Here is a 21444-nt window from a genome sequence, read left to right as displayed (position 1 = left end):
ATTCCTATTTTTGCACATTCACATAAGCCTATTTATTTATTTTAGTGTAGACCTCACAAATTAGTACTGTTCTATATCCTAAGTCTCCAAAACAGGCAGGTCAGGCCTGAAGACATAAAGGAGTGTGCAGATGAGAACTTATTTTTTCTAGAATTATAAGGTCAATCAACTAGAATTAATTAAGTATCCTCTGTGTATCAGACACTTTGCTGAGCCCTGGGGATATAAAGAAAGTCAAAAAACAGTTCCTGCTCTCAAGGAGTTCCCAGGCTAGAGAAGAAGAGAAAATGGGAACAACTGCATCCAAAAAATGATACAGAAAGTTTAAATCATCTTGGGGGAAGGACCTGAGATTAAGAAGATCTGGGAAAAGTCTTCTTATACAGGGTGAGATTTGAATTGACTTGAAAGAGACCAAGAAAACCAAGAGAGGAGGTAGAACAATCCAGACATGAAAGAGGGCCAGTGGTATTTCTTAAAAATCCCACAATTAAAAAATATTTTTAAAATTTTATTACCTTGGCCATTGAATTCTCATTAAACTATACTTGTAATTTTCGCTCTTCATGTGAAACAGAAAATTCATGCACTTTTGGTATTAATATTACTTTGAGAAATATTTATAACTGCTTTTTTCATATTTATGTAACAACATGTACATTTGGGTGATTACCAGGATATGAGAAACTTGCGACTTGCCTATAAACAAGAAGAACAGAGCAAGCTGGGGATATTTGAAAATCTTAGTAGATATGCTTTTCCTCTTTCCAATGGGCAAGTAAGTATATCTGAGTTAGCATTTCTATACTTTTTTGTGGGGATTTAACAATCCAATATTGTAGAGTCCAGCTTTACTTTTGCTTGTTACTTTCACTTTTCAATTTGCTCTTCTTGTACAATACTCAAAGCAATATCAGTACTGGATTATTCCAGCAAGGCTACCAATTTACTACCTTAAACTCTATAGATGTAAATTTGAAAGTTTTATAAATCCAGCCTTTATCACAATGAGATCTTTTAAGATTGGGTGTCTGGCAATAGGGGAAAACATCAACATTGGGGATTTTTTTGTTTGTTTTTTGTTCAGGCTTTATTTGCATTCAACTATAAAGAAAAGTTTCCGTCTAATGGCTGGAAAGTTTATGACCCCGTATCCGAATACAAGAGACAGGTAAAAAAAAAAAAAAATTTATTTTAAAAAATGAAAACAATTGTTTACAGTCTTTTTTAATTTGATGAGGAAATGCTTATACTTTCTGGAGCAAATATTTTATTTTTTTTTTATTATAGCTTTTTATTTACAAGATATATGCATGGGTAATTTTTCAGTATTGACAATTGGAAAACCTTTTGTTCCAACTTTTCCTCTCCTTCCCCCAACCCCTTCCCCCAGATGGCAGGTTGACCAATACATGTTAAATAGGTTAAAGTATTTAACTTGTGTTAAATACAATATATGTATACATGTCCATACAGTTATTTTGCTGTACAAAAAGAATCAGACTTTGAAATAGTGTACCATTAGCCTGTGAAGGAAATCAAAAATGCAGGTGGACAAAAATAGAGGGATTGGGAATTCTATGTAGTGGTTCATAGTCATCTCCCAGAGTTCTTTCGCTGGGTGTAGCTGGTTCAATTCATTACTGCTCTATTTGAACTGATTTGGTTGATCTTATTGTTGAAGAGGGCCATGTTCATCAGAATTGATCATCATATAGTATTGTTGTTGAAGTATATAATGATGGAGCAAATATTTTATAAGATGTTGTCAGCTATATTTAGGAAATGAATATTTAGTTTTAGATAATCTAATTTCTTAGTTTTGCTTTTTTATAGTGATCCTTTAATATCTTCTACTTTTTAGTCCTTTTGCCACAAAATGAGATAGGTTAAGAAAAGGGATTTCAAACTCAAAATGGTTAAAGTTTTTGTCATTCAAGTGAAGATCCAAACTAAAGACTTAAATTAGGTTTTTAGATTTTAGCATAGATTATTCAGTCCAGATGCAGGACCCCTTCCCCTTTCCTCACAATGATTTTCTAAAGTACTTTTCAGGCATATGTATTTAATATAAAAGTTTATATTTTATAAGAATATATGGATATACATAAAACGTATACAAACGATAACTTTTTTCCTCACTACCTTTTGTTCATTCCATCGTATGCTATTAGCTTACCACTTTTTTGGTATACTAAGAAATGTAGATTGTGGTATCATTTAATTCTGTATGATTTAGAAATTCTTATATTTAATTAAGATCTTAAGTTGCTTTAAAATGGATTATGTGAAATAAAAATTATTAACAGTCTTAAATTTTAAAGTAATGATAAGTAAGATGTCGTGAGTTTTACATTGAGAAGAAGCAACTAATATGATTTGTGTTGGATGCTTCTTGCTTTTTTCCTCTAGGGTTTACCAAATGAGAGTTGGAAAATATCCAAAATAAATAGTAGCTATGAGCTTTGTGATACATATCCTGCTATTATTGTTGTGCCAACTAGTGTGAAAGATGATGACCTCACAAAAGTAGCAGCTTTCAGAGCAAAAGGCAGAGTTCCTGTAAGTAACAAACATAAAGGCTTATTACCTTATAAACAGATATCCTTGTGAAAACTGACCAATGTTGTTGAAGAGTAGAAGTGTGGATATAGGCAAGTTGTTTAACAAATTAGAAAGTCGAAAAATAAGCTTCAGTTTATTATCTTACCTTTATAGTCTACTATGGCTATTATGCAGCATTATGATGGTTAGTAGCAGTCACATACACGAAGGTGACTTTGCTTGCTAATAGGCCAACTAGAAGGTTGATTCTCTCAAAATATAATCGAAAAGGGGAAGAATGAGTAACAGAAAAGAATGATTGTAAATTTGTTAAAATTTATCATCACTAATATTTGAAGGCTGATCTTGGAGAAAATGCAACATTTTCTTAGCTGGTAAGTAGAATATCCCATAAACATGTGATATAATTACAGGGGAGGGAGATCTTTATTAATAAAATAGCAGCCAAGAATGAATTGTCATGTTTAGAATTTGCCTTCAGCATCATAAATCATTGCCCCTGAGAAGGAAAGAGAGAAAGTAAGAAATGAAAAGAAGCTGATCAAATCCAAATGGAGCAAATGAAGTCTTAGGTTGATAACATACCTTTTAGTTTTTCTTAGAGAGCATCTAGTCAAATGTGATTGATGCTACTCCAGGCTTTTAGTTCTAAAACTTAGGTAACATTGATTTTTAATTATATGTTCACCTTTAGGAAGTATATTATGTGTAGGTTTTGTTTTTAAAGTAAGTGGTACAGTAACAATAAAATTGTTATTTTATGTAATGATCATCTGTGATGAACGTGGCTCTTTGCAACAATGAAGTGGTTCAGGCCAATTCTGATAGACTTGGGATGGAGAAGAGCCTTTTGCCTCTGGAGAGGACTATGAGGACTGAATGTGGATCACAACTTAGTATTTTCACCTTTGTTTGCTTTTCTTTCTCATTTTTCCCCTTTTTGATCTGATTTTTCTGGTGCAGCATGATAAATGTGTAAATAGGTTTGGAAGAATTGCACATGTTTAACCTATATTAGATTGCTTGCTGTCTAGGAGGAGGGGTGGAGGGAAGGAAGGGAGAAAAATTTGGAAAACAAAGTTTTAGAAGGGTTAATGTTGAAAACTATCTTTGTATGAATTTGGAAATATTAAAAACTTTAAGTGGTAGCCCAAATAGGTGACTTTGAATGGGTTACTTTAAACTGAGACTTAGTTTCTTTATTTTTTGTTTTAATTTTTAAAACTTTTTCTTTTCAAAACACATGCATAGATAATTTTCAACATTCTCCCTTGCAAAACCTTGTGTTCGAAATTTTTCTCCCTTCCCTCCTCCTCCCTAGACGGCAAGTGATCCAATGTGTTAAATGTGCGATTCTTCTATATGTATTTCCACAATTATCTTGCTGCATAAGAAAAATCAGATCAAAAAGGAAAACAAAATGAGAAAACAAAATGCAAGCAAATAACAAAAAGAGTGGAAATACTATGTTGTGATCCACACTCAGTTCCCACTGTCCTCCGAGTGCAGATGGCTCTCTCCATCACAAGAACCATTGAACTGTGGGTATTTGATTCTCATCACTTTTATTGAAATAGTCAATCAAGAAGCATTTATTAAGCACCTGTTATATCATGCATTGGGCTAAGGGCTCCAAAGAAAGGTAAAAGATGGGGTCAGTCCCTGCTCTTAAAGTACTTGCATTGTAAAGGAGGAAATAACATGAAAACAATTATATCCAAACCAACCCCAAAAAGGATAAGTTGGAAATAATCAGTGGAGGAAAGGCTTCCTATATGAGGTGGGATTTTAACTTGAACTTGAAGCCAGGAGGCAGAGGTGATAAAGGAGAGCATTTGTTGCACATTGGGAAAAGTGTGCTGCTCCAATGCACCCTTCCCTGTGCTCACCTGATGTCCGGTTCTAGGGGAAAGAGGAGCTGGACACTGCTCTGACTGCATCTTTCATCTCCATATACAAGGAGATATATATGGTGCCATCTACTGTCTGATATGTTCAACATGGAGAGAGCCTTTGCAAACAGGAGCAACCTGCCGTTTCACCTCAGACTTCTATGTCTAGCTGCACAGTTGGTAGCAAAATTTCCATTTCTTCCTGTGCATTTTTAATTTCCATCTCCTGCTGCACTTGTCTCCTGCCTAATATTCAGCCTTTGAAGGGAAAAGAGGAGTGAAAAGGCCTCCCATTTGACCATGTGCCTTCCATTTCCCATTGTGCTTGTCTTCCATCTGCTCTCCAGCATCCCTAATGATGGTTATAACCTATACATCCTGTCATCCACATCCTATTCCCTATCTCCCATCTCTTGATGCTTTATTCCTGTTTCCACCTACTCTTTCCACTGTGGCCTCTGGAATGTTTCTTCCATAGAGGACAAACTTCCCTTCATTCTAACTCATCCCACTCATTTCATCTTCTAGCAATCATTGAAATCTGGGACCTCCCACTCCCAAATGACACACGAACCCTGGCCACCTTTCCAGTACTGGCTGCACCTTCTGTCATTCCCTTCAGCACATTAGTCAAATTCAAAAAGAGTTGGAATACTCCCTACATTCCCCTTTGCTTCTTCCAAGTTCTGCCCATGTTATTCATATCTGCCACCTAATGCAAATCCTGGTAGCTGTTGTCAGCAGATCTCCAGGTCATGTGCCTTCCAACTTCAGCAAGTTTGATACCCGCTTTATAATTTTTCTTCCCTCTTCATCTACTGCTCTTATAGTGGGACTTGAACATACTTGTCGACACTCTCTCTCAAATAACCCTAGCCACTCATTTCCTGAATTCACTTCCCATGATATACTCCTGTACCTCACTTTGGCCAAAGACAAAAATGATCATATCCTTGATCTTGCCATCATCCACAAATATGCTGCTTCCACATTCAAGAATTCTGAAAAACCCATCTTTTTATTTAAATACAATCAATTGGCTTTCCATTTCTTCCTTTGTCCTCAGCAAATCCTGCTCTTCATCCACACTGTGACTTCCAGTGCCTTGATCCCTCAACTCTCTCCCAGACCATCTCTCCTACTCTATCCCACTCTCTTTTCCCCCATCTTGATCTCTTGGTGAATCAGTTTAACTTAACACTGTCTTTTTTTGAGCCCCTGACCCCCTTTTTGTATCCCCAAATGCGCCTTCCCGAGCCTCAGCCTTGGGATTATTCTCACCATTCACTGGCTTCGCTTCTACCTATTTGTGTGTGGATCCACTACCTATTTGTGCTATGCAATCTCAAGTGAATCCTTACTGCTGCTTAGACATTCTTTCTACACCTCTCATCAACTCAACTATCCCACTCTCCTCTTTTCCCTCACCCTCTCAGAGATATGTGTATGTGTGTGTGTGTGTGTGTGTGTGTGTAAGTAAAACCAGGGAAAACGGTATATAGAGATGAGGAAGGAGAGTATTCCAGGTGTAGACAGCCAATGAAAAAACTGAACATGGAAGAGTTTGTGCAGGGGAGCACCAAGGGAGTCACTTTCATTGGATGGTAGAGTATATATGGAAGGGAGCAAGTTACAAACTCCTTTTATTACAATCTTTCTACTGACATATGTCTTTTCCAAACAAACTAGGTCTTGTCCTGGATTCATCCTGAGAGTCAGGCAACAATTACTCGATGCAGCCAGCCACTTGTGGGCCCGAATGATAAACGCTGCAAAGAAGATGAGAAATATTTGCAGACCATAATGGATGCTAATGCCCAGTCACATAAACTTATTATCTTTGATGCCCGACAAAACAGCGTTGCTGATACTAACAAGGTATGTGATGATTAGAGTTGCTTAAAAGATGCAATTGAGTAGTAAGGCTTTTAGAAAAAGTCTGCATTTTAAGTGAGTGAGTTCTCTCCTACTTAGAAATAGAGCCATTCTTAGGGCGTCAAGCACTCTGAGCAGCCAGCAGATTTGGAGTTGTGTTTACACTAGTCTCTGATCTGTACTTTTAATATTAGGAGATGAGGCTCTTTTTTCTTTTTTCCTCTTTACCACTTTGGGAAAGTGGTTCCATGGGCAGAAATCTTGTCTGCTGTGCCAACTAATTATGTGTCTGGAAATGGTCTGAATGTCCTGAGAAAGAAATGATTATTTCATTGAAGCTAACTTGAGACAATAGCATTTCTGAATTTTAAAAAGTGTGTTTTTAACTTTCATAGCTTCCTTTCCAAAGGTTTAATTTATGAAATCCAGTGGTACCACGAACTTAGAATCCTCTGAGAATTAAGTTCTTTTATTAAGAATTTACTGTATTATTAAAACAGTTTTCACAAATCATGGCCAGCGTTGTTGGCTTCTCCTTTCTCTTATCTTTTCCTCAGTAATGCTTTGTTTCCCCTTTTCCCCAGAGGATCTGATACTGCTCTTTTGTATTTTCTGGTTGATTGATTACATGTAATTGTGAATGAAGATCGGATGATTGTATTATCACAGTCAAGCTTTTTATTTTAAGCATTTTTTCTCTGATTTTGTGAGACTTTGATGCCTAAAATTCTTTCAGTGGGACAATAGGCAAGTGACAATTGGAGGGGAAGGGGGAAGCTTCCAAGAATATGAGGATATTCAATCCCGTCGTCACCAACTGATATCTAGAATTTGGAATCTGTTGTGTATTTGCATATACCTGTTCATCACATCCTTTCCTTCATATTCCTGGTATCTCTTACATTATGTGACCTCAGGGAGTCCATGATTACTCAGAAATGAACATAATCTGTAGAGGAGAAACTAAACTGATCAAAATGCTTATTGTCTGCATTTTGACATGTAGTTGGAAGACCAGTCAAATGAATTAGCTATCAGCATATTTATATGAGAGGTGCTGCATGTGCCCAGTGACATGGATGTCTATATTACAATTCAATGAATTTGACATCCAATTGCTCATAAATCTGAACAGTGCCATTTGACAAGCATTTATTAAAATTTTCTCTGTGCAAAGCACTAGGCTGGGCTCGGTCCAAAAGCAGAAATAAAGTAGTGCTTGCCCTCAAGGGGAATACAGTATACATGCCAGGAAAATTGAAGTAGGAGAGAGCAGTAACTGGGGAGATGTAAAGGAAAGCTCTTCAGAAGAGTTCATCCTAGTCCACCTCTTTTTTGCTCTGATGCTCAAAGTCATTCTCCTTTCTCTCAGGGAGTTTGGTGCCTAACTTACAATCTCTACCCCACTCCCATCTTCATTATGGTTGTCGTTTCCAAGAAACACATGGGTGTCTGCTCATTCATCTAGAGATTTCCATCTCTTAGAATATAGTCCCAGATATGATTATAGAGGAAATGTAAATGACACTGAAGACTTTGGGTTCCTAGATCAACAAAATGGAGGACTTCGCATATCTCTCCAAAACGGGAATTGGGCACAACAGATATAACTATTTGAACTCCTTCCACAGTTTAGGACGTCAAGAAACCAAATAATGTAAAAACCATGAGAAATTAACACAGTAATTCTCAGCTCCCACCATGCTCACTCCACATCCCTTCTCTCACCACTTCCTATACTCTGGCAGCAAGCTGTCCCATTGGTTAAAACAAAACTCGGTTCTAGCCCACCCCATCCAGTGCTATAGAGCTACAGGCTCCAACAGGAGTGTACAGTTTAGCTGTGTTCTTTGCCACAACAGAGCTCAGTCAGTGACCTTAGGAAAAGAGGAAAGTGGGAAAGGACAGGTAATATGACTGTGGAACTTTACTAAATTTGAGGTAAAGAGCCAACTTCAGGCTATTGTTCCCCATTCCCCATAGAAGTCACAGACCAGAGACTGAGATTGGTGGATTCTATATTTGAAGGAGAAATAAAGCTGAGATCCTTTGAAATCCAGTCTGTAGAGAGGGAGAGAGCCATCAAAAAGGAAGGAGTCAGAAAATGAAAATTTGAGAAAATAAGGGGAAAAGACCAACATTACCAAAGATCTCCGGAGAAAGAAAGCTCACTTAAAGAGCTTGAACATAAGCAGATACACCAATCTAGACGATGTTAATAATGACAGCTTAGGATTTAGATTAGGTAGGAGAGTTCAGGTGTTTATGAATAAGTACCCAAGAAATGAAATCAACAGGAAAATGAATCAATACTTGATGAGACAGAAGAGACCCTATGGGTTCCCAAGACATCATGGAACCACAGCAGGATGTTTCCACTGAACAGTTTAAAAGAGAAATAAGAATGTAAAAGCAGAATTTATGGCCTGCATAACAGAAGTAGTTGGGAGAATTGAAATACCTAAATTTATGGTGGCAATTTGCCAAACAAACAAGAGATTAGGAATACAAATGCATGAAAGGGAAAGGCAATCTGGAAGAAGAGAAGCAAGAAGCAGTGACATTTTTTAAAAGCATGACCTCCATACAAGCAAAGTATTGATCTTAAAGGCAGGATGTATAGGGACAGTCGAAGGATTATAGACCTCCCAAGGAAACATAAATAAAAATAAAAAATAAAAAATCTTGGAATGCAAGGAAACTGCCCCCACTCCTGAAGATAGAAAACAGTTGCAGTTAGAAAAAAATTTCACAAATCACCTATAGGAAATGATGCTGAAGGGAAAGAAAAGGGTGGAAATAGTTGCACTGGACCAAGGGAAGGTATATGTTAAGGATATTATTTTATAATAATAGGTTTCCTTGGCTGATTTAATTAGTTCCTAATGCTTGGAGTTGCATGTAGTGAATACTTTGTGAATGTTTGGACTGGATTGTTGCAGCAGACTTCTTATGGGTCTCTCCACCTCAGGGCTCTTCCTAACTTCAACCTATCTTCTCCTCAGTTGCTAAAGTGATTTTCTTTTTTTTTTTTTTTCTTTTTTAAAAATATTTTATTTTATTTTATAATAACTTTATATTGATAGAATCCATGCCAGGGTAATTGCTAAAGTGATTTTCATAAAGCTCAGGGCTAACTCCCCAACTCAAAACTGCAGTGATTCCTTATTCCCTTTAATTTTTAAACCTCTTCACAACCAGGCCTCTTCCTTACCTTTCCAGTCTTCTTATCTTTTACTCTCCATAATCTGGGATCCAACAGCATTAGTGCTCTTGCTATTACTTATAGCCAACACTCCATCCATCTGCCTTTTCGCTGGCTGTTGACATGCATATAAAAATACTTCTTATTTAACTATTTTGAGAGTTGCTAGGTACTGAAGATGCAAAATATAATGAATTAAGCAATCCCTCCTTAAAGGAGCTTGCATTCTAATGAGAGAGACAGGACATAAATGAGTAAAATAAAGAGAAAAATAGAGTAAAACAAGAATAGAATGAAACAAATGCAGAGTAGTTGAATAAAAAGTATTTACAGAGGGGAAAATACTAATAATTGTGATCAGAAAGGTTGCACTTAGAAAGTGGTATTTGTAATGTTTGTGGCGGCCCTCTTTGTAGTGGCCAGAAACTGGAAATTGAGTGGATGCCCATCAGTTGGAGAATGGCTGAATAAATTGTAGTATATGAATATTATGGAATATTATTGTTCTGTAAGAAACGATCAGCAGGATGATTTCAGAAAGGCCTGGAGAGGCTTACATAAACTGATGCTGAGTGAAACGAGCAGGACCAGAAGATCATTATATACTTCAACAACAATACTATATGATGATCAATTCTGATAGATGTGGCCCTCTTCAACAATGAGATGAACCAAATCAGTTCCAATAGAGCAGTAATGAACTGAACCAGCTACACCCAGCGAAAGAACTCTGGGAGATGACAATGAACCACTACATAGAATTCCCAATCCTTCTATTTTTGTCCACCTGCATTTCTGATTTCCTTCACGGGCTAATGGTACGCTATTTCAAAGTCCGACTCTTTTTCTACAGCAAAATAACTGTTTGGACATGTATACATATATTGTAATTTAACCTCTACTTTAACATATTTAACATGTATTGGTCGACCTGCCATCTGGGGGAAGGGGTGGGAGGAAGGAGGGGAAAAGTTGGAACAAAGGGATTTGCAACTGTCATTGCTGAAAAATTATCTATGCATATATCTTGTAAATAAAAAGCTATAATTTAAAAAAAAGAAAGAAAGAAAGTGGTGCTTGTGTTTAAAAACAAAAAAAGTGCGGGGGGGAGGATGTTCTGTGGGACACAAAAGTAAGGAGGGAGTGCATTCAAGATTAGAGGGCCAGTACAAAAACATGAGAGTTTGGGTGAGTAATGTATGACCAAGCTATAAAGACAGATTGCTATAAAAATTAGCTTTTCCATAATTCACAGTTGCCATTTAGGAGACAGTGGGTAGAGCCCTGGGCTTAGAGTTAGGAGGGCATGGGTTCAGATGTAAACTAAGAAACTTACTGGCTGTGTGACCCTGAACAAATCATTTAACCTTTGTCTCAGTTTATTCGATTGTAAATTGTGAGTGGTTGTACCTATTTGCTATGGTGATTGTTAGAATCAAATGAGATAAAGTTCACTTTATGAAGTAAGTGCCTGCCACAAGCAAGGTTTCCCCCACTCTAGCCCTTCTTCTGTCAGTGAGCTTCCAAAAGGGCAGATCTAACTTAAACTTGAGAGAATAAGAAGAACCACTCATACACATATGAGACTTTATATTTCTTACAACAACTTTTTGAGGTAAGTAGTTTGTTATTATAATCCATCTTCTCTTGATAATTGAAGAAACAACCTCAGGGAGTTGAATCCTCTTTCAGTGTCTGGGCTATGTCTAGCAGATGTGTTTTCTGAGTCCAGATCCAGGTAGCTCATACTTAAAATTTCTTAGTGTGTCTGGATACTCTCATTCCCTTTTCCAGAAATACAATTCAATTAAACATTTAATAAAGGCCTTCCTTGTACAATACACTTCACCTCTCAATGCCTCCAGACAATTCTCTAAGTCTATAAACAGCAGAACTGGTACCGATCTTCATTGGTAAAGGGAGTGGCCTTGTCGGGTTTTCCCTTTACCTATGAAAACACAAGTCTTCAATTTCGAGGAACCTATGAAGCTGGATGGGGGAAAAAATTACATATTTATTTTCAATCACCTCTAACTGATATTAGGGATTTCCTTTAGTTATTTAAAAACATTCTTCTGAGAGGCAGTCCCTAGGTTCACCAGTTGTCCAAAGGAATCTGACACTAAAAATTAATTAATAGCCCCTGTTCTACATGGTAAGGTCCTCCAGATTTCTTTGCAGAGGATATTGGTCTGATTACATCTTATTCTGGAATATCACAGAATTATCTGGGAGAGATCTATAATCCAATGATCTACAGAGGAAAAATCAAATGAATGACATGCATGTTATTCAAACTGATAATGTAGCTGTGGATACATAAATCAATTTATGTATCTTGGGCATACGCCGCAGATGGACAAATAAGTGGGTCCATAATTGAGTATGAGGAAGAAAATGCTCCATGTCTGGGTATTATGGCAGTTCACTTAGAGTGGTTGTAAATAGGTAACTGTGTCTATTACGCATCACAAATTGTGCAGAGAAAGCACTTTTAAAGATATGAAAGAGATGTGTGATGAGTGAGGTATACCCAAATGGACAGACCTGGATCAAGTCCCCATCATCTTGGCTGGACCCTTTGTGAGGTCTTCTGTGGCAGACTTATGGGAACACATGGACAGTAATCATGTAGGATTGAATGGGTCTGGAGGTTTTTAGTTTGCTTTGATGGATGGTGTGCCCATTTAAGTAAAGTTGATAGGCTTGAGTTTTTGTTTTGTTGTTGTTGTTTTCTTTTTTTTCTTACCTTCCTCTTCTTAAGATAACTTGGAAAATGATTATGTATTGTTTCAAGATGGTATCATTTCCCATTGTGATTTCATTGATGTGTATACTCGTTTGGTCAAGCTATTCTCCCCGACTTTGTCATCTTGAGTACCATTTCAACTTCTGCGTCCAGCACGTTGCAGACTGAGGTGTAAAGGTCCAAATTCAATAGTTGAATTACCACTGATCATAAAAAAGATTAAAGAAATGTGGACAAATTCCACTTTCTGTTTGTTTTCCTTCTGCCAGATCTTCTTGGCAAATGCTTTCCAGCTGCATCACACCTGGCTTTCAAGCCATGCTTTTTGTAGATTGAATCTTTATTCTAAACATGTTACCCTTGAATGTTGTATCTTTATTCTTGATAATGACAGAAAGTATTCATTTGCAAAAGTTATTTCAATACTAATTTCTCAGAGTTATATTATGGGAAGGAGTTCATAATTAGAAAATACAAGTACATTTTAGTTCCCCAAAATATCCCAAAGTGTTCTCCAGATTATTTTGCTGTACTGGATTTTTTTTTTCTTTAAAAAAAAATTTTTTTTAATCCAAACTTCTTGAAATCTGTGTCATTGGCTGGAGTGTGGAAATCTTTTTATACTGAAGAAATTTTGTGAGAGATGACATATTGAGATTTGATCTGGATTTGCAAATGGCTTTAGCCTTTCTTTGTCAGAGAAACTGAGACCAAGACACAGTTAGAATTATCAGCATGAGTTCTTCATAAAAGAAGGTCTGTTCTCATCAGTAGCTTCTCCTGGCTTCTCCACAGAACAACAGGTCCTTTCCCTCTTTACTAGGGTAAACTGTTCGCCTGAAATCTCATCACGCCATTTTCCAAAAGTGGGCTGCTCCTTTTTCTTATTTGTGTCTCTAGCTTTTATCACAATGCTTGACATATAATAGCTTAATAAGTGTTTATTAAATTGAAAAAAGAAAGTTTACTTGAGAATACTACTTTAAAACAAGTCTCGGGGGGATTTCAAGTACCAATCATTGTTTTTGAAAATCATTTGAATGCTATTTTCTGTATAAACCACCAGCATGTTACATTTATTTTATTTATTTTGCATGGGGCATTTGGGGTTAAGTGACTTGCCCGGGATCACACAGGTAGGAAGTGTTAAAATTGTTAAATTTATTTTAAATAGGCAAAAGGTGGAGGATATGAAAGTGAAAGTGCCTATCCAAATGCTGAGCTGATATTCTTGGAAATTCACAATATTCATGTGATGAGAGAATCATTACGTAAATTGAAAGAAATTGTGTATCCCTCGATTGATGAGGCCAAGTGGCTATCCAATGTGGATGCGACACATTGGTTGGAATACATAAGGGTAAGGAACACAGGGTTTTGCAAGGGTGAATGTTGAAAATTATGTGGATATTTTGAAAATTAGCTTTAATTTAAAATAAAAAATAAAAAAAATTTTAAAAAGCACTTAGGAACTCTGCTATTAAAACTGTGATTACATCAAAAGTATATTTCTGTTCATCTTACAGATGAATGTTATCACCTGATACTTAACCTCTTTTCCTCTGTTTCCGTGAACAGAAATATTTATGTGTCCTTGGGGGTGGAGGAAAAGGTGTTCACAGATAGTGCTTCACAACAAGGATCTTGTCAGTTAAATGAGTACATGAGTGGCAAGTGACCTTACATCTATATTATCATGTAGTCTAACATATTTTAAAGATCAAGAAACTGAGCTCAGAGTAGTTAATTGACTTGGATTGTGAATAGTTGAACCAGGATGCAAACTCTCCTCCCTCAACATATCTCCCAGCTTTCCCAACAGTCAGTCTCTTCTGTTTGCTTTGAGGCACAGTACGAAAAGGAAACAGAGCCTGTCCTCAAGGAACACTGGTTTTAATGGCCAGAACTGGAGAGGTGTAGCTAGTTAGCACTTGCAGTGAAAAAGGTCCCAAGACTTAAATCTGAAATGAAATCAACAGTGGCAGCCAAGGAAAGCCCTGGGCTGAGAAAGCTGTTTGTGCCTTTCAGACCACCCATGTGCTTAAGCTACATTGTGCTAGGAGCCTCCTTCCAAATGTGCCATCTAAGGGATCCTCCCCAGTGAGGGTTCATTGGGCATTGCCCATACCAGATACTTGCTCCTGCTGGAGATGGAGAGGAAAGTAACAGGGCCTGCCCACGAGGAGTGTTCCTTTGGCTAGCTGTTTAAGGAATTGGGGACATTAGGCTGGGATAGCACAGGGGGAACACAGTGAGGTACCTTCAGAGAGCTGGAGAACTATCATGGAAAGATTGATTGCATCTTTCTAGAGGAAAAAATAACCTCACTGAATATTGGGCAAAGAATACAGAGAAGTCAGCTTTATGCTTGATATTTTTATGAGGAAGTAAATCCGTAGAGCTGCTCAAAACCAGCCAGCTTCCCGTTAACAAAGAGGTTCAGATAAGTAGTGGTTGGCCAGTTCCTCTGTCGGGGCTGTGCAAGGGTGGCTTCGTGCACTAGGTTCTGCTTAAACTAAGTGATATTAAAGTTCCTTACAGTGCTAAGGTTCGTTATATTTTTTACTTGATAAAGAATTCTTAGTGACTATCTCACGACTTGCTATTGTATAGAGTGATGTTGTGCTTAATGTTGTAATTAACCAAAGAGCCTCCAGCACGTCAAAGATGTACAGACAAGTGACTTTCCTAGCCTCAGTTTCCTCATTTGTAAATAGCTTTGTCAAAGCATTTCCAAGATGCCCAGAAGAGAATGCACATAAAACTCTTCAAACTTAAGAATTTTAGAGGCATCCAGATATGGATACCAAAGAGAGACGGACCTTGCCCACAGGACCTTTGCATTCTGTTGAGGGGTTAGAGCTTGGGTAGGAGATACAGAATGGCCGCCCGATGATCTGCAGGGTGAGTGGGACAGTAACAACTGGGGAGTCAGAGTGGCCTCTCCAGGACTCTTCGACTGAGCCTTGAAGGCATGGAAGCACAAAGTAGGAGCAATAGGGAGGAGGAGCAAGGTTGAATGAGTCTGGAAGCCTTGGCGGGAGCCTAATAGGGAAAAGCTTTACAGGTCCAACAGGAGTTATTCTATTCCAGAAGCAAGAGGGGCCTAATGAAACTTCATTTGCGGAGTGTGCCAGAGAAGGGTGAGAGGTGGAAAATTGGGAGAAAGGGTGATGATCAAAGGGTCAAGACTCTTCCAGGAGATACAAGAGGATCAGCTTCAGACACGAGTAGAGAGGCAAGGAAGATGAGAATGATGGTGGCTCACACTTAATATTTTTAAGGTTTGCTTTACATTACATTGCCTTATTTGATCCTCAAAGCAACCCTGTGAGGGTGGGTATCATTATGGTCCTGCTATTATTACAATTATTTTACTAAGGAGTATATAAAGTTGGGCTGAGTGCTTTATCCAGGGTCAGATGCTAATTAAGCGAGTAGGGCCACCTCACCTTCTGAGGAAGAAGGAAAGAAAATAGGGATGATCTGGTGATTTCAAGTCTATAATTAGAAAAAGAAACGGAAACAAATAAACTTGGTTCCTTAAGTGAAAGTATTAGATGAAGTCCTATTTGCAGAGGAACTAGAGAAGGGGATAATGCAAAAGGCTTGGAGTAAAGAGGTGTGGAATCCCTGCTTTCCTATTAACCTGGAAGTGAAACAGTTTTTTATTAAAAGGTATTAAAAATGTCTGCTTTCTTTTCTGAAGATGCTTCTTGCTGGAGCATTAAGAATTGCTGATAAAATAGAATCTGGAAAAACTTCTGTGGTGATACATTGTAGTGACGGCTGGGATCGAACAGCACAGCTCACGTCTCTGGCTATGCTTATGTTGGATAGCTATTACCGTACCATTCAAGGATTTGAGGCCCTTGTAGAAAAAGAGTGGACAAGCTTTGGGCACAGGTTTGCCTTGGTAAGCTGTGATGTTATCATCTTAACTTTATTTTCTGTTGTATTCTAGGAATAGTGGGTTACTATAATAGAATAACATGAAATATAAAATTCATAGTGCTCCTGATGCATGCATGTATTATGCCTGCATCCTCATTGCAATTATAACTCCCAAATAATTATCCAAGAACCAGCTAGCTCTTTGCAGTTAGGCTGCACTGGGCTTCACTTCAGAATAAACTCAAAGGTGACATATTTAGTTTTTTAGATAAAAACAAGGATATCATGGGTCTCTCCCAGATTTTTCAGATAAGTTTTTTTGTGTTTATTATGTAATCAACTGCCAATTTGCAGTTCATGTAGATAAAAGGACCTCTACATGTGTCCTGTGCAGGTGGCCAGGCTTCAAAATGTTTTTTAAATCATTGTTGATTGTACACATCTTTAGTAACCTCAGCTACATGAAAGAACGTGACAAAACATCTGTATGTAAGAGCACAATAGAGAGACTGGAAAAGTCCCCAAGTAAGGGAAATAAAAACAAACATGAAACTTCAATTCTTGGTTACTTCCATCCAATATTGGGATGCCTAACTTTATCTGGTTTGTTTTCTTTTTAAAAGCGAGTAGGCCATGGTGATGACAACCACGCGGATGCTGACAGATCTCCTATATTTCTTCAGTTCATTGATTGTGTCTGGCAAATGACAAAACAGGTAAGAGACTTAGAAAGTATTATGCAAAAATGTTTAGTCTTTTGCTTAAAACATTTTATAATGAAATTGAATATTAGCTACATTTTCAGTCAAGTTCCCAGATAGAATGATCTTTATGTATTCATTGATGGGAAGATGGGCATTTTTGATACTGTTGCACACAATTTGATCATATCGCATCACAGTATTGTCTGAGAATATGTTGTCCTCTGTACCTTCTAAAAGGTGGGGGAAACCTGCTTTATCATCCTTCTTTTAGTCATAATGGCTTACTGCTTTGATCATTGTTCTCTCTTTCAAAGTTGTTTTCTTTCATGCTACTGTGGTTTCTTCTAAACTCTTTTCCCTGGTTCTACTAACTTTGCTTTGCATTAATTCATATTAGACGTCTCAAGACTGAATTCATTTCTAGAAGTGCAATAATATTCCATCACATTCATATTGCCACAGTTTCATCTGCCATTCCCAGTTGGTAGGCTACCACGTTGTTTTCAGTTCTTTGCTACCACAAAAAATGATTCTTTTCCTTCTATCTTTTGATCCCTTTGAGGTGTAGGTATATATTCAGCGACACTGCTAGATTAAGAGGCCGATCGTGCATTTGCCAGTGATGGCCCCAGCCTCTTGTGCACCGTCAGATTTTATGGCTCTGGGTTAAGAGGACCCAAGCCTTTGCTTGTACAAATACGCTGAATCCCTCTGCTGAATTATTTCTATGAAAGCTAAAAGTAAGAAAGTTACAGGACAGATTCACTATTCCAGAGGTCACTTATCTGGCAATTGCTCTGTAATATAGCCAAGAACTCAGAAGGAAGCAGAGACGTGCCTCTGGAGAAATAAAATCCATTTCCCATACTTCGTAGAGAAATGCTCCTCTCAAACACAACTTACTCTTCTTTTATGAACTATTCTAACCAACTTAGTTTTTGACTTCCCAGCTCATATACTATTATGACACACTAGAAGAGTCACAAGAGTAAGGAGAAGGAAAAGAACCAGTACAGCAGGTGTGATGACAGCAACACCAAGAGTCCTGCCCCAAAAGGCAGACACGTTCAGAGCCAAGGAGGTGTTACTAAGTCTCAGCTTTTCACTTGTGATACAAGGAGGATGGAGGAGAGACGTTCTTTATGGTCCTTTACATCTCTGTTTCTACTTTACCCCACACCTCCTGACCATATTCTTTGTCAGATGCCAGCATTTGTGGCTCCAGAATAGCGGGAGGAGCAGGTCCATTAGTGCTAGCCATATGTCAGCAAGAGGAAAATACAGCTGACCTCAAATTCAGGTGTTGGAGGGAATTTAGAGAGAGATGTCTTTACAACCTTAGTAACTACCCACCATAGTGCAAGGCCAGGGTTTTCGTTGAATTCTTTGGACCAGTGATGGGCAAAGGACTGGACAACTCAACATTGACCACACTGGTTTTGCACTTATTGCTTTCTCCATAATGAAATTACAATAAGAATTTCATTAATTTTTTAAAAATCATTGTTAGCTGATTTTTAAATCCAGAAGCCCGGTATGAAAATATGAGGTGCTCTAAGTCTTCAGGAAATTTTAAGCTATTAAGGCTTGTTTCAATTAATACTGTTTTATGCACTTATTAAAACTGCAGAAGACTTTTGGCACATTGAAGTAGTAGTCTGCTTCTTCAATTTTACATATATATTTAATTGGTATAAGTTAATTTAATATTTAATTGAATAACTAGTGACTCAGATGAGTCACACAAGTCAAGATGCCTACTAATGATTAAAAAGAAAATGTGATTTTTCTGTGATTTCAGAGCTCCTGCTGTGCAACTTAGGATCTTAGAAATTGTCTGGAGGCCTGAGAGTTTCAATGACTTGCCCAGGCTCATGCAGCCAGGACTGGCCAGAGAAATCCTGTCATCTCTGCTGTAGGAAAACCTCAGTTAGATAGTATTAGTTGTGTGTGGTAATTGTGTCTTAAAACGAGTCCCAAAATAGTATCACTAGAGGTCTTCAATCAGAGACTAGTTCCTTGTCTGAGATCCTGTTGAGAGGAGTCCCGTTAAGACATCGGTCAGTCTAGATGACCTCAAAGGAGCCTTCTAATTGAGAGGTTGCTTCATAGGAATATTAGAGGTGGCCTTTCTCTGCTGTGCTCTCTGTGTATCTAGTTACCCCAAAATACTAATGGCCAGACTGTAGAGACACAGAACTTCTAGCTCCCAGCTGCAAGAGAGAGAGTAGGTATGTAAGACTTGAGAATTTATTCGCCTCCTCCCATCTCCCCAATAAAGCAATAATAAAAAGTGAGAATGGCAGAACCAATTACAGCGTAGAGCCTTGTACCAGTTCACGACTTCAAGCAGCAGCGGGTTGGCCAAGTACACTTCCCAGTCTGTTCTAGCATCAACACTAATACATGTCACTATTGCCTGGGAGGTTTTAAACAAAATCTCTCTGTGCCCTGGAAGCTTTTCTTTGTTTTAAGTTGCAACAAACCCTAAGCTACTTTCCAATTTGTTAAAATTGTGAACAGCCAAAAGAGTTGGGTGGATAAAGAGCTTTTGCTTTCTTGCCAAATATCCATAATCTGTTCCCATTTAGTCAGATGCTAAACTACAGCTAAGCGTTTTTGTAGTTGATATGGTTGTGTTTTAGATTGTGTGCTTTAAAATCTGAATCAAATGTTTCTCCATCTTTTAAGTTTCCCTCAGCGTTTGAATTCAATGAGCTCTTCTTGATTACCATCTTGGATCATCTTTACAGTTGCCTCTTTGGGACTTTTTTGTGCAACTGTGAACAGCAACGGTTAAAAGAGGTAAATATGCCCTGCTTTTGTTTTATGCTGATGATGTTCATTCAGATGATTTTATTGTCAGGCAGCTTAGTGGAAAAAAATATAAGACTAGCATTTGAGAGAATTGCATCCTGATTCTGAGTTCCTTACTAACTAGCTGTTTAACCTCAGGTATGTGACCTTTACCTTCCTTGGATCTTACTTTCTTCATCTACAAATCGAGGGATTAAATCAGATAACATAATAATCTCCTGTATGATTTCAGGATTTTTGTTTCAAAAGGATTTTCTGTGGCATTTAGGAGAAAAGTGCTACTACTTAGTTTTCATAAGCTAAATGAACAATCCTCCTGAATTGAATAACAGTCTTAAGTAAGGGTCTGCTAGGTGGCACTGCAGTGAATGGAGTGCCCAACCTCGGGTCAGGTAGACTCATCTTCCTAAGTTTAAATCTGGCTTTGGATACTTCCTAGCTCTGTGAAACTGGGCAAGTCACTTCACTCTGTATAATTCAATTTCCTTGTCTGTGACTTAGAAAAGGAAATGTCAAACCACTTCAGTATCTGTGCCCAAAAAAACCCCAAAATGGTGTCACAGAGAGTTGGACATGACTAAAAAACGACTGAACAAAAAAAATTAAGCCCATTAGAAAGCTATAGATGTCAAGACCAAATATTCCATAAAGAAACTGAACTTTGATTTTCTGCAGAAATGTCAAATGAATCATGTGATCTTTAGCTGTAAATATCCTTGATGTTATTTCAGAGCTTTTAGTGTCCAGTTCATTGACAGAAAACCAAAAGGGCTGGGGAGGGAGGAGGGAGGAGTATTATCAGTGTCATTCTAGTAATATAATGCTATATTACAACTGATCCCTTATTGGTTCTTAAATGCCATCATCTACAGAAAACATTTCAGTGATTTTAAAAATAATGATTTGCAAGACTTTTGCAATATTTTGTATATTGAATGTCCTAGGTATTGATTATACTAGATATATTGAATGTTAATAGGTATAAAGGAGCCTAAAACATTTCCAAAATAAAGGTATATTCATTTATTTTCTATTGGCTTATTCTGTGGAGCATGAAAAAAAGGTTTGTATAGTAAACCACAAACCAATTCATATTTCTGTGAATTGACACTAGCATAGTACCAACTAGAGAAGCAAAATGAGAGCTGAATATTTACCAATATAAATTGATTCATTTGTTATGTTTGATAAGTGATCAATAAGTTCTAACTATGTTAAAAGACTTATTCTACTACAGTTAATACTTGTCTGTAGTTGGTTAAATACTTTTATTTCCCCCTACCCTTATCCCTGCACACACATGCACATACCATAATTTAATAAGTCCTTTTTTATTCCTATGGGAAGGAGAAAGCTGAGGTCAAGGAAAGCCAACTATAGTCTGGCCGGTGGTGAGGATTTTAGAGAAATAGCTTTTTAAAAGATTCAGGGAAAGGAGATGTTACCATTGTTAGATTAAAGTTCTAGGAGAGAAATTGGCCCAGAAAGAACTGAGTCCCCAGTGTGTTTTCTGCCAAGAAACCTAAGACAGTGGGAGATGTAGTTAAGAGGCCATAGGGGGATATGGTAGTGGTGAGAGGCCTGGCCTGGCCAAGGTTTTCCAGGGTTGGAGGATCTAGAGTGAGGCAGCGGCAGCATGCTGGCAAAGTCTGGGAAGTCCTGTGCAGCCAAGGGGATTGATGGCAGGCCAGCTTGGGCCCTTAAAGCTGCTCTGGATCTGCAACCCCATCTTCATCAGCTACA

General features: G+C 37.8%; 1 protein-coding gene across 4 annotated transcripts in view; it reads left to right on the top strand.

Annotated features, from left to right (window-relative positions):
* Positions 1-21444, top strand: part of MTMR1 (myotubularin related protein 1) — a 68065-nt gene that overhangs the window by 27992 nt on the left and 18629 nt on the right. For all 4 annotated transcript variants that reach the window (XM_051968491.1, XM_051968489.1, XM_051968490.1 and 1 more), the window contains 8 exons: positions 677-778; positions 1088-1171; positions 2413-2562; positions 6147-6335; positions 13461-13646; positions 15996-16202; positions 16804-16896; positions 19576-19689. In XM_051968491.1, coding sequence (XP_051824451.1) covers positions 677-778; positions 1088-1171; positions 2413-2562; positions 6147-6335; positions 13461-13646; positions 15996-16202; positions 16804-16896; positions 19576-19689 — 1125 coding nt within the window. The remainder of the gene's footprint in view (positions 1-676; positions 779-1087; positions 1172-2412; positions 2563-6146; positions 6336-13460; positions 13647-15995; positions 16203-16803; positions 16897-19575; positions 19690-21444) is intronic.

Source organism: Antechinus flavipes, chromosome X (assembly GCF_016432865.1).
Source record: "Antechinus flavipes isolate AdamAnt ecotype Samford, QLD, Australia chromosome X, AdamAnt_v2, whole genome shotgun sequence".
Classification (NCBI taxonomy): domain Eukaryota; kingdom Metazoa; phylum Chordata; class Mammalia; order Dasyuromorphia; family Dasyuridae; genus Antechinus; species Antechinus flavipes.
This window is presented reverse-complemented; position numbering and strand designations above follow the sequence as displayed.